The 14,301-nt window shown below is 38.3% G+C and overlaps 1 protein-coding gene and 1 long non-coding RNA gene across 6 annotated transcripts in view; both read right to left on the bottom strand.

Annotated features, from left to right (window-relative positions):
- The window catches only part of LOC128250913 (uncharacterized), a 154,408-nt gene extending 147,077 nt beyond the window's left edge, over positions 1–7,331 (bottom strand). Inside the window, exon 1 of the long non-coding RNA XR_008266851.1 lies at positions 7,267–7,331. This is a non-coding gene — a long non-coding RNA (uncharacterized LOC128250913). The remainder of the gene's footprint in view (positions 1–7,266) is intronic.
- Positions 7,332–8,910: 1,579 nt separating this feature from the next.
- LOC106880674 (DNA repair protein RAD51 homolog 3) overlaps positions 8,911–14,301 on the bottom strand; it is a 107,263-nt gene continuing 101,872 nt past the window's right edge. For 4 of the 5 annotated variants that reach the window (XM_014930724.2, XM_014930725.2, XM_052977033.1 and 1 more), the window contains 6 exons: positions 13,806–14,052; positions 13,241–13,395; positions 11,937–12,064; positions 10,869–11,000; positions 9,930–10,151; positions 8,911–9,211 (listed from right to left, as the gene is read on the bottom strand). In XM_014930724.2, the coding sequence (XP_014786210.1) occupies positions 9,101–9,211; positions 9,930–10,151; positions 10,869–11,000; positions 11,937–12,064; positions 13,241–13,395; positions 13,806–14,052 (995 nt within the window). In that variant the 3' untranslated portion in view covers positions 8,911–9,100. The remainder of the gene's footprint in view (positions 9,212–9,929; positions 10,152–10,868; positions 11,001–11,936; positions 12,065–13,240; positions 13,396–13,805; positions 14,053–14,301) is intronic. The other variant, XM_052977036.1, reaches the window with a different exon arrangement.

Here is a 14,301-nt window from a genome sequence, read left to right as displayed (position 1 = left end):
ATATTGTTCTACTTACGAATGAAATTCGTAGAATATCAGTTATTTTGATTCTTTCTGCGCCTAAAACCGTTCCACTTATCCAGAATCGTTATTTACGCATATAGTAGTACTATATAGGTATCTATGAATTTATATATGTGTGTGTGTGTGTGTGTGTGTGTGTGTGTGTGTGTGCGTGTGTGTGTGTGTCTGTGTCTGTGTCTGTGTATTCATCTATATGTGTGTATATACATGTCTGTGTGTGTGTGAGTGTGTGTGTTTATATATGTTTATGTATATATGTAAGTATGTAAGCGTATGTGTGTGTATATGTATGCACATGCGTGTATGTTTATGTTTGCGTACGTGGATGTACGAAGCTACAAATAATTGGACGTTATGTATATATGTACGCACACACGTACACACACACGTACACACACACACACACACACACACACACATATGTATTGTACACGAACAAATAAACACGTATATATCTACCTATCCATCCATCCATCCGCTTCTTTCTTTCTCTTTATATATATATAATATGCATACACACATACATATGCATATATATACATACTAACGTAAGTTTGTATATATATACACACACACACACGAAATAAAAATGGAAGTCAAACTGTTTATAACTGTGAGGGAGAAGAATGTACAAGTTGCTTTTTTTTAATTGTTATTCTTTCAGTTATCATTATTATTATTATTATTAATATCATTATTATTATTAAAATGGTGAAATGATGTATACATTTTTATATTTTACAACTCTTCTTTTTTCTCACAAACTGCGAAGTTGCTGTTTATTTGTATACCATTATTATTATTATTATTATTATTATTATTACTGTTATTATTAATATTATTATCAATATTACTTCTTAACTCAGGACATTTGGTCTTTTAAAGATCTCATTGTAAAACTTTGGGGACATTTGTGTGGGGTGGGGTGGAGGGTTATCAAAGAGGCAGAGAGATAGATAAAAAAGAAAAGAGAGAAAAAATGGAAAAGAATGTTTGAGTGTATGTACGTGTATGTGTGTGCATATGCATGTGTATGTGTGTGTGTGAGAGAGAGAGAGAGGGAGGGAGTATTCTTTTGTGTGTATGAGAGAGAAGAAAAATAATAGAAAGATGACAAGAATGAGAGAGAGAGAGTGAGAGATGTGTGATGTGTTTAGTTTAATGTTGTGCCATTGGAAGCGTGAGCATTGCTGAAAGAATAAAAATTTAGTGTTTAGAAGTGTGCAATTGTAGATTTGTAAGGTGATTACAAAAAAAAAAAAAGAAAAGAAAAGAAAATTCTACAAAAAAAAGAAAAACAATGTATGTAAAATGGAAAAAAAAAAAGATGATGATGATGCTGATGCTAATGATGATGATAATAAACGAATTGATCAAAATGAAAACCAGATACATTTGGCATGTTTTCTGTCTATATCTTTAGATGTCTTTACTGGATCATTCCATCCTCCAAGTTCAAATCCTTGTCAAGAACAACTTTACCGTTCCCTTCCAGAGTTAATAAGCACAGAAACTAACTAAAAGAGTGGATTGGTATCAAACCAGATACCTTTTGGTGGATCTTTCTAACAGAGGCCACTCTGTTCAAAAGGCATTTAGGCTAAGTCTACAGACTGAAGATAGCTTCCTATTGTCAATCTCAGATGCACTGAAAACGGACATGGGCACAGTTTTTCCTCATCACTAAATGATAACAAAAACCAGGCATACGCACATGCACTCAGCCACATTCAAATACACACAGGTAGCACACACACACACACACACCTCGGCGGAATTTGAACTCAGAACGTAACGGAAGACGAACTACGGCTAAGCATTTCGCCCGGCATGCTAATGTTTCTGCCAGCTCACCACCTTAATGTGCTCAATGTTTCTGCCGGCTCACTGCCTTCAAACTGAGAAAGAAATATTGCAAATTGTCCAGACATAACAATCAAGGGTTGGAACGAAAAAAACATACACTGATAGACATTGCAATCCCTCCTGACCAAAAAGAATTGGTGGGGGGGGGGAGTGTCAAAATGTAAGGATCTTGGTGGAAACAGTACCAATAATAACTAAAGTGTGACATATAATAGAAGAAAAATATATGAACAGGGAAGGCTGTGCAGTAAGAAGTTAGCCTCCCAGCAACATGGTACTGAGTTCAATTACACTGCATGGCCCCTTAAGTAAGAGGCTTCTGCTATAGCTCCAGGCTAACCAAAGCTTTAAGAATGAATTTGGTGGACAGAAACATAAAAAAAGGCCATTGTGTGTGTGTTTGTCTTCCACCAATGCTTGACAACTAGTGTTGATTTGCTTCCAGTCCTGTAACTTAGCAGTTTGGCAAAAGAAGAAATACTAGGCTTAAAACATATGTACTGGGGTTGATTCTTTCGACTACAACCCTTCGAGGTGGTACTCCAGCATGGCTGCAGTTCAATAACTAAAATGAATAAAAGATAAAAACATAGAAGCCACACCAGGGTTTACAACATTGCACACCGTCCAGAAATCGATTTGTTAAGAACAGCCCACATCCTGTGAAGGACATTATTGATTCAATAATACAACCCAACTAGGAAAATCTTCTTCCCTGACACCTGCTCAATATATAACGAGTGCCTAATAAAATAAAACAACACATTTCACACATCAAGTTTAAAACCCAATAATATAACGACTTACATTACACAAATCATGCAGCAGAGCAAACACAGATATAACACAAGAAACAAAACAGGTTAAATCACCATAGCAAAACAGAGTGATACAGTGCACTAACAAGAGGAGTCTATGTTCATCTAACTTCCACAAAAACACAAACATACAATGTTATACACATCTCAGCAACACAGAGATGCGCTGGGTGATGCAGGAGAAACTCACATGAAATTATCAAAGCAATAATAATAAAAATAATAATGGTTTCTTATATTTGCCACCAGGGCTCACATAAAACAACATTAAATGACACGCAACAACATAAAAGACAAAAACAGGACGATACAATGGGTTTTACAGCATGTAAACAATATATATGACAATAACAAATTAAAGCTCCCAATAGGGGAGACGCTTTAAGGTCCTCATGGAAAAACCTACAAAAGCCACAGGTGCCTGATCAACAGGGCAAGAGCCCTTCTTTTATTTCTCACAGGTGTATGCTCAGAATTGGTCCTTTCACACTGGTCATTCTTCCAGCATTCACCCACCTTTCAACAAACTTGCTAAATGGCAACACTTCCCTCTCCACCCTCCACTTCCTTTTCAAGTGAAACTTGAAAAGGTTGACGAAGGCTTGGCCAAAGAGGAAAGTGTCTGTCTTTAGCCCTTTCAAATGAGTCCACCATGCTACCTCTTTCGCTACAGCCACTAGACAAATAAGAATAGCTTGCCCCTCCCAGCCAAAAGAGGGTGGTGGGGCAATCGTCACAATGGATTCATAGCTGGATCCGTGCTACACATGACAGCAGGTATTTGACATATAACCACAGGTCAGCAATACTCAGGCACTGGACTAAGGTCTGCAGAATGGTTTCATCGCTCTGGGCACACCTCAGGCAGGCCTGGCTGACAGCACTTCCGTGCCTGTAAAGTTTAATTTGAACAGGCAGCATCCCTCAGTAGCACTACCAGGCAAGGGATTTCTGGAAGTTATCCATAGACCCAGGCCTGAAAGTTCTTTGATTTAGACCGGTTAGATGGTGTTCATCAACGCCCAGAGTTTCCCTTAGAATGTCATTACACTTTCTCTCCACTAGCCCTCTATAGAATGCTAGAGTGGAATTACCACCGACTGCATTGCCCACCTGGTGGAGGGCTGTGAGCACTTGGTCTATGCCTAATCCAGGTTTGCATGGTTATTCCAGTAATGGTGTTAAATATTTACCCAGAAATAGAATTGGCATTTTCTGCAAGTCACATTGCCTCAATAAATGCATCATATTATTATCATATATCATCGCCACCATCATCATTTAACGTGTTTCCCATGCTGGTATGGGTTGGATGGTTTGACAGGAGCTGGCAAGCCAGAGAGCTGCACCAGACTCCAATTGTCTGTTTTGGCATAGATTTTTTACAAGACACAAGCATGGTGCTTTTTACGTGGAGCCAGCACGTGAGATGTTGATCAAATACTGAAGTTTCAGACAGAAATATAACGAATATATGGTGATGATGGTGTCGTGGTGGTCAGCATCGGTAAACCCAAACACGAGCTCAAATACAGCTACCAATTCCACATACGTTTTTAATTATTATTCTAGTTTAATTTTAATCTAAACACCGAGATTCAAAAGCATCCGAGCGCAATGAATCTAAGGGACTTAATTCCTGTAATCAAGAGTTATCTTTCTTACACTAAATTTTTGACTTTTCCTAATAGAATAAATAGCGAAGATCCTTATTATAAGGGCCGTATTTACTTGTGTAAACATCGTATTGTTTTATGTTTTGAATTTTATTAAAACAAAAGTGGGGTGTGGCTTCGGAGCAGAGGTAAAACTATGACGAGAACTACCAAGATTTTGTACTAAATTAACGATGCAGCTTATATATACAAGTAAATATAGCGTCATCATCGTGTATCGTTCACTTTCCATCCATGGGCCAGACGAATTTAAACGGGGTAGAATTCTTACGGTCGGCTGCCTTTCCTCTCACCAACTCTCACCTGTTTTCATGCAAAATTTCACGTTGGCTCTTTGTTCGAAGTTCCTGTCCATGACAAAAATTGCACACTACACTACAGCATACGCATGATCACAAAAACACAAATTTCACAACTTGTGAAGTAAATGCAGAGATGTCACACTCGACACACTGCCTCATGAAGGTCCCTGCTAGTTCTCACTGCACACGCAACCGTGTGCTGCCATCTGTTGGCGCGCTACAGAAGAACTTTTTGATACCGCCTCATACAAATAAAACAATCTAAAAACACAAGACACTGTGTCTATACAGTAAATATCTAATCAAATAAATAACCCCCCAAAACATGTGCTCTACAGGCAGGATGGATACCCAACAGAACACAATTAGCATTACACACGCAACGCACTAATTCAACAAAACACTTCAACCAAATCCCACAACGGATGCAACATATTACTAGGAAGAGGTTGCGCTCCCCAAACAAAAAACACACAATGCTACACACACCCCAGCAACACAACGGTGTAGCAGGTGATGCAGTTGAAATTTGCATTAAACTACCAAATCTTTAATAGTAATGATAATAGTGCAGCTCCAGAAAATAATGTAATTAAGGGCAGCTGAGATGCTTAGGTTACTTGTTGTAGCTTGATGTTAGGAATTTTCCTGTTCCAACAGCTTAATCTGTTGTGTGTATACGAAATAAAACAAAATCCCTTCTTGCTTTAACCAAGAAAATTATTAAGCTAGATGGGAACAATAATACTAAAATAAATATCTATGCAATATTGCTGTATCAGGTAATATGTTACAGGATGGATATGAAAACCTATTACTAGAAACAGGGCAAGATAAATTCCTCAAGAACAAAACACACAAACCAGTCCAGGAATCAAATTCACAACCACATGATCGTGAGCCCAATGCTGTAACCACTGAGCCATGAACGTTCCTTTTACATGTAATAACAATCCTTTCTACTATGGACACAAGGCCTGAGATTTTAGGGGAGGTGGTTAGTCACTCATATCAACCCCAGTGCTTGACTGGTAATTATGGTGGAATATGAATGTTTGTGCGATAATGATTCTGACAGCTTGCTACCTTTACAAGTAGTAATAATAATGTTGAAGTAAATAATATTATGGAATGAGGCTAGGTAGGAGAGACTGTCTGGATCACAATTAACCCATAGTAGTGAGCACCAGAGGCAAAAATTAGCATATGGGGGCGCCCGATTTTGCATACAGGACCTGAGGTGATTTTTTGGAGACAAAATGGGTCTTGTATGCCATTAAATATAATACCAATTAAAAATAAAACGAGGAGTTACGGAACATCATTCCTTTCGGTTTTACACAAGAATAGGGAGGTTTAAACACTTGAATAGTACAAAGACAGACCCCAATTTCACCAGCTTCGTATAGGGGACCGGGGGCTATTTCCTTTCTTTTCAGACATTCAGATTGGGGAGGATGTCTTACGCCATCAAATATGAGAGAGGAATAGATAGTTAGATCGATATATACACCGTATTTGATGGCATAAAAGATGCACACCTATATAAGACAAACCACAAGGACTTCGTCAACGTATATTCGGGGGGAAAAGAAAGAGCTTTTAGTACACTAGAGCCATGTAATAGAGGTACAATTTCGCATGTAGGACCGGAAGTGACTTTTTCAGACAGTTTTTCGTCTTTTTTTTTTGTTTTTTTTAGGGTGAGTTCGTCTTATAAGCTATTGAATACGGTAATACAAGCAACGAACAGACACGGTAACAAAATGTCTGTAAAAGTAATGACAAGGAGTAGTTAATAGTGTAATAAATCAATAAAGAACTATATGAACCCCCAAACACTGCAACAATTCGTAGATACTTAATTGAGGGTAATCTTCAAGTTTAGGGGGATAAAAAAAAAAAATTCAAGGGAAGTAACTGAACGTCTTAACAGTATTCTCCGTACATCTCTGTTTATAAATAAATCACACACGTGATTTGATTGGGGTTAGGGTTAGGGTGTGATTTATTTATAAACAGCTAGAAGAAAACGGATAATACTGGTAAGTCGTTCAGTTATTTCCCTTGAATATTTTTTTTTTTATCCCCCTAAACTTGAAGATTACCCTTAATTGAGTAAGTCAAACATAACATAAACTAGGATAGAATACACACACCCGGTGTTTATGGTTAGGGTTCGGTCGAAAGCGAATGGTGTCCGTATTTTTTTACCCCCGCCATTAAGTCTTTGATAAAATTCTTAAATCTCTTAACAAAGTTTATCAGAATATTTAATTGTGAAAAACACTTGGCAAATGGAAGAAAAATATAGTAATATCCATTTAAAGATTGTTATCAGACAAATAACGAATGTTTTTCGAGACTTTTCTATTTTACTGCCCGTGACAGTTCGATATTAACAAAAAAAAAAAAAAAAAAAAAAAAAAAAAAAAAACTAAAAACCGTGTTAGTAATATGATAGATGCAAAAACATTTATAATTAAATAGTTAGATTAATTTAACAGATATTTTTTCACTGAAAATTTTAAATGCAGACATAAAGTAACATATTATGCGAAAACTGTGCAAATTACATACCTTGCTCGTCGAATTCTGTCAGAGTTTGTAATCCGATACCTGTAATGGCAAAGTTTGGTTGGAACTGGGCAGACGTGACTTTAAAAACAAGGGACGCTACTCTTGCAAAGTTAATGAAAGTATTATCCAAAAACGAGTTACGTCCCTTGTTTATGTAACTTCCTTTTCACAGTTATATGCGACTTGTGGTGTGCAGGACCTTTTGACTGGTGCGCCTAAAGAAAAGCTACCTTGGGAAACAGTTGCCTATGCTTGATCTATAGTCAACAGCATACAAGTGCCGTGCGCACACGTATATACACAAACATTGGTTTGCTTAACTTAACCACAACAGACAAATAAAAGGACAAATCTAATTTTAGTAAGAACTGAACATGTCTGGTCAGAAATTTGCTTCCCAATCACGTGGTCTAAGGTCCAGCACCATAAGCAAATGTCTTATACTTTGACCCTGGGTCGATCAAAGCCTTGTGAGTGGATTTGGTAAATAGAAACTGAAAGACGCCCATCATATACATATACACATACAAGGGGGTGCTGAAAAGTCCCTGGCTTTCGGTAAAAGAAAATACAGGAGGATCACTTAGTTATGATTTTATTCAACATATCCCCTTCTCGGATTCCCACACTTATTGCAGTGGTCCTTCAGTTTTTTTAAGCCCTGTAAAAGAACTTGGAAGGTTGGACTTCCAACCAGTTCCTTTTGCAATATCCTTAAAGACAGGAACTTTCAGCACCCCCTCTTACATACATATATGTATGTGTGTGTGTACACATCCTTTTGATATATATATATATATGTGTGTGTGTGTGTCTATATATTTATATATAGAAGAAATATAAATTTTATTAAAAATAATATTACTAACCGACAAGAATAAAGCACCACAAAAAAGGTAGAATTATAAATATACAAAACGGACGTACAAGAATGTTAATATTCAGTGAAGCTCTACATAGCACCAATAGCTTACCAGCTGCTATTTCTAGCAATGATCATACTTCGTGTACATCCGCTTTCTATATATATATACCATCATCATCATCATTTAACATCCAACTTCCATGCTGGCATGGGTTGGACGGTTTGACAGGAGCCAACCCGATAGAAGACTACACCAAGCTTTTGAGTTTGTTTTGGTATAGTTTTTACAGCTGGATGCCCTTTCTAACACCAACCACCCTGCAGAGTGGACTGAGGGCTTTTTACGTGGCACTAGCACAGGCGAGGTCAGTTTTGGCATGGTTTTTTATAGCTGGATGCCCTTCCAAATGCCAACCACTTCACAATGTGGACTCAACACTTCTTACACAGCACCAGCAGGGTCACCAAGTAACTTGCAAGACAAGGAATCTAAAAGCATTGTGTCCCACCCACATCTGGCCACATATATATATATATATATATCTATGTGTTTGTTTTTGCATTTTCATTTGTCCCCCAACACTGACAACTGGTGTTGGTTTCTTTACATCCCTATAACTTAATAGTTTGGCAAAAGAGACCATGGGAACAAGTACCAAATACTGCACTTAAAAATATTGGTTTCGATTTGCTTGCCTAAGCCCTTCAAAATAATGCCCCCACATGGCCACAGTCCCATGATTGAAACAAGTAAAAAAGATAAAAACTGTAAGATTGAATTTGAGGCAGACAAGAGAAAAAGCCCTATTTAGAGTTCAGTCTCACTTTATTATCCCATAATTTCTATTTTGTTATACATTTAAATAAAATAAAATTTATAATACATGTCAGTGTGTATATATACAATTTATTAGATCTCAAAAGTAATTATTTATGTTCACAATTTCATAAAAGAGTCTCCATCATTTGTCAAACTGTTTTCTGACGTTTTGTGGCTGGTTCTTCAGCTGCGGCAATCACACCATGTTCCGGTTCCTTTCCTGTTGGGTCATGGTTGACCACATCACGAATACCACCCATCTGTAAAGACAAATAATGATTACCTTCGTTAAATACAAAAAATACACTATACATATATATTCATCATCATCATCAACATCATTGTCATCGTTTAACATTCGCTTTCCATGCTGGCATGGGTTGGACGATTTGACTGAGGGCTGGAAAGCCAGAAGGCTGTACCAGGCTCCAATCTGATCTGGCAAAGTTTCTACAGCTGGATGCCCTTCCTAATGCCAACCACTCCGAGAGTGTACTGGGTGCTTTTTACGTGCCACCGGCACGAGGGCCAGTCAAGCAGTACTGGCATCAACCACACTTGAACGGTACTTTTTACTGTCTTTGACAGCAGGTTTGCCCAGTGTTGACCTGTGGTTAAACAACAACAACAATAATGAAACCCAAAATAATATTAGCCATTTCCTCTCAATCAGTGGGTCTCAACCAGGGTCTATATGATTCTTGGGGGTCCATATGGCCCTTGGAAGTCCATGTAAGATTTTGCTGTTAAAATTTATCTGCAATAAAATTGGTTATACTTCTAAGATCATAAAATATTTTAATGACTTTTTTTAAATACAATTCTTCATAATATTTGATTTTGAAATTACAATGGGATTTTTTAGACATCAAATGGCTAGGAAGGTCCACTCAAGTAAAAGGGGTCCACAGGTAAAAATGGCTAAGAACCACTGATGTAGAAAGAGAGAGAGAGAGAGAGAAAGAGAGAAAGACTTACAGTTATCTGAAAGGAAACAACGTCCTCCTTGTGTTCAGGTGATTTGTACAGCAATGCCTTTCTCTGGTTGTCTTTCCAGTAGAGGATGATACGTATGGTAGAGATGTGAGCCCAACTCTCCCCTAGGGCAGGGACCATGTTTTGAGTTGTGTCACTTATGTTCATGTAGCTGGAAGAGCTGTTATTGTTTATGCGGGTGGTCATTTGGTTTGTTAACACAACCTGGAGGAAGGTGTGTGTGCACACACACACATAAAGGTAAAAAAAAAAAAAGGACTCGTTAGTTCAAATCATCATCATCATCATCATTAACACCATCACCATTGTTATCATCATTATCATTATCATCATCATTCACCGTTTTTTTCCATGTTTGCATGGGTCGGGCAGAGTTTATTTGAAACAGACTTTTTATGACTGGATGCTTTTCCTGCCACCAACCTAATGGTTCTGCCAGCTCACTGCTTAAGAAATAAAGATAATCCTTTCTACTATAGCTACAAGGCCTGAAATTTAGGGGAGGGGGCTAGTTGATTACACTGACCCCAGTGTTCCACTGGTACTTATTTCATCAACCCCGAAAGGATGACATGCAAAGTTGACCTTGGCAGAATTTGAACTCAGATCATAAGGACTGATGAAATACCGCTAAGAAGTTTGTCCAGTGTGCTAACGATTTTGCCAGCTTGACACCTAAGATATAATATATAACAACATCATCATCATTAAACAAGGTGCAAGAGATATTTAAGAACACATTTTAAAATTTTTGTCTCTAATTTAGCAAAAACCAAATATATTTTGATAAAAATTTGTACACGTTTTCAATAAGCTTTCTTATAAGATTATTTTATGAATCTGCCTTCAGCTTTGAAGACTGCTTCAATGCAGGGAGAGAAATGTTAATTATTATAATAATAATAAACAGCTGATATTTACCGCTAACGTATGTTTGTTGGCAATTTGGATGAGACTTTGGGCAATGGTTGTTAACAAACAAGTCCTGAGTCTGATGTCTTCAAAGTCATGACGAAAATGAAAAGCTATACTATCAATGATGACCAGTTTCACCTAAAAAATAGAATAAAAACCAATATGTTAATGAAATATTTCATAAAACCATCAGCATCATCACTATCAACATCACTGCTAGCATCAGTGTTGTCATCTTCATCACCGCCTTACTAATTATCATCATCACCTTGCTAATTATCATCACCACCAATTCACTGCCCTACATTTTTCCTAAATATTATCAGATAAAATATGAACCTCTACATAATAATTCGAAAGACCTAAGCTCCATGTGGCTCTCCCACCAACTCCTAAGCCATTGACCAAGCCACCACTCTCCTCCCCTCTCTATGAACACCTATAAACAAAATTCCACTTACCCCTCATCTACCCAAGACTGTTCATTCTCCCAGTGAAACACATTCACTTACAATTTCCAGACCTCACACTCTGGACCCACAGCCACTCTGATCTTTCTCGCACCAACCTCTTAGCTCCATAGCACCTAGCCATAACACAATCCAGACCATTCAAACGATAATGTTGATGATTATGATGATGGTGATGGTGATGGTGATGATGCCAATGACAGCAATGATGATAAAGACTACAATGCTGGTGCCACAGAAAAAAAGCACCTGTGCCAGCGTCACATAAGTGTACCCATGCCAGTACCACGTAAAAAGTACCCACACTAGTGGTACATGGAAAGCATCCATGCCAGTCCCACAAAAGAAGAACCCATACCAATGGCACATGACAGGCACCCACGCCAGTGCCATTTTCAGAGTAACCAGTACCCTCTGTAAAATGGTTGGCATTGTGAGGAACATCCAGCTATAGAAATCTTGCCAAAACAGACAACTGGAGCCTGGTGCCAGCTCCTATCAAACCATCCAACCCATGCCAGCATGGAAAACAGACATTAAATGATGACGATAATGACCTTCAGTGAAATAAGAACATAATATGAACAAAGAATGATAGGGTTACCTTAGGACGGTCCTTAATGAGTTCTGAAAGCAGGTGTATGATAGCCAGGAGTTCTACATAATCCCGACAACGGAAGTAATGGATACCGTTTAGTACTTGGTCAGTGGTGAATGTGACAGGAGTGTCTCCTGAAATATATAAAGTAATGGTTGCTTAGCAACACGAACCCAGAATTAAACACCAACCACTTAAAAGTTCTTCAACAGCCAACCAGAATACTTACATCACCATCATCCCTGTTTTAACGTCCACTTTGGCATGCTTGTCGGAAAGAATTTACTGAGTCAGATCTTCCACAGCTGGTTGCCCTTCTGTCACCAATGTTTACCTGTTTCCAAGCAAGGTGGAAATTTCCCCGTGGTCAAAGTGGTGAGGAAGGATCTTCAGATGTCGGGCTTCACAGATGTAATATCAATGGACCAAGACTTCTATGCTTGAGAAGACATATCAAGCTAAGTAAAACCATGGCCATCTCTGCATACAGGCATGTCTCTCTCTCAGCCTAGAGACCCTAGTCTTATAGGCTCGTGGGTGTTGGTGCAAAATTAAAGCAACCGTGCCAGTGTCACATAAAAGTGCCCCATGCTGGTGCCACGTAAAAGCACTTAGTACACTCTGCTAAATGGTTGGCATTAGCAAAGGTTATCCAACCACAGAAACCATGCCAAAACGGACAGCTGGAGCCCAGGCAACACTACAGCAGGCCAGCTCCTGTCAAACCGTCCAACCCATGCCAGCAGGATGAACAAATGTTAAACGATGACGGACACTTCTATGATGTTGACACTCAGAGCTGTTACACAATGGTAGTACACGGAGACACAAACAAACACCCACACTCACACACATATACATATATTCATATATATATATATATATATATATGGCAACACCATAGTTCCTGAGTCTGCCAGACAAGTTTACTGGGCAGCCCTGTTTCACAGGACCTTGCACCGTAACAGTATTAATGAACTCGTGTCATTTATGTTAATTAAACAGGTACATGTGAAACATGTCTAAACCATGACGAGCATTGAAAATGGTTGTATGAGGATGATGATGATGGTGATGATGATGATAATGATGATGATGATGGTGACGATGATAATGATGATAAGAGTGATGATGACGATGATAGCGATGACAATGATGATGATAAAGATGACGATGATGATGACAACAATGATGATGATGATGATGATGACAACGACGACAATGATGATGATAAAGATGACGAAGAAGATGATGACGACAATGATGATGATGATGATGATGACAACGACGACGATGATGATTCTACTCACCCTCCGTATTGAGATTCTGGCAATGGCGAACAGTCACCTCAGCAATGTCCTGAAGTCTTTCGACAATAAAACTGCCTTCTGTGTCTATGTAGATGGCTTCTCCTTCCACACCACCAAAACATTCAGGAATCTGGACATCAACAGCCAGTTGCATGCTGGGAGAAATTCAAATAAAAAGACAGAATTAATTGTCGCAGATATTAGCTTCAGAAATGTTAAGAATTCCATTGAGATTTTGATTGATAGATATATGGGGGTGATGGTATAACCCCAAAAATATATTCTGTTAGAATGTATACACACACACACACATACACACTATTAACATAATTTCTTTTTTTTTAAGGTTTCATTTTCTGTGCTTGCATAGGTCAGGCCCGAGAGGACTTTTTAGAGCAATGTCTTCTGGGGTGGATACCATTTCCAACAGCAACTGCTTTCATCACTTATTGTGGCACCCAGGTATTTATTCTGAACCCCACTCACACACACATACACACAAACAGACACAGACACACACACATACATGCACATAGACAAACATAAAGAACGAAAAACCAGTTACCACATTTGGGTTTTACCAATGCCTGGAGCCCCGCAGAACTCAGTAATCTTGCCCAATGGTATACCGCCACTCAGCATGGAATCCAATTTCTCAGAAAATGTCACAATATTCTGCAAGTTCTGTTCTTTGAGTAATAAATCAAAAGCTGACACAGTGTTTCCACCAGAAGTCACAGTTTTTAAAGGAGCACCATTCTTGTGTATACAGTTCAGAATTTCCATGGCTTCTTCATGGCGTATCTCCAAATCTATGGACAAAGTCAATAAAAAAACAGCATCAATATATATATATACATATATATCATAATCATCATCATTTAATGTCTGTTGTCCATGCTGGCATGGGATGGCCGGTTTGACTGGGCTAGCACGCTGGAAGGCTGCACCAGACTCCAGTCTGATTTGACATGGTTTTCTATGGTTTTCAGCGAAGTATACGTGTGGAGATGTATAGATATATATACATATATATATATATATGTATATATATATATATA

This window comes from Octopus bimaculoides, chromosome 26, assembly GCF_001194135.2.
Source record: "Octopus bimaculoides isolate UCB-OBI-ISO-001 chromosome 26, ASM119413v2, whole genome shotgun sequence".
NCBI lineage: Eukaryota > Metazoa > Mollusca > Cephalopoda > Octopoda > Octopodidae > Octopus > Octopus bimaculoides.
This window is presented reverse-complemented; position numbering and strand designations above follow the sequence as displayed.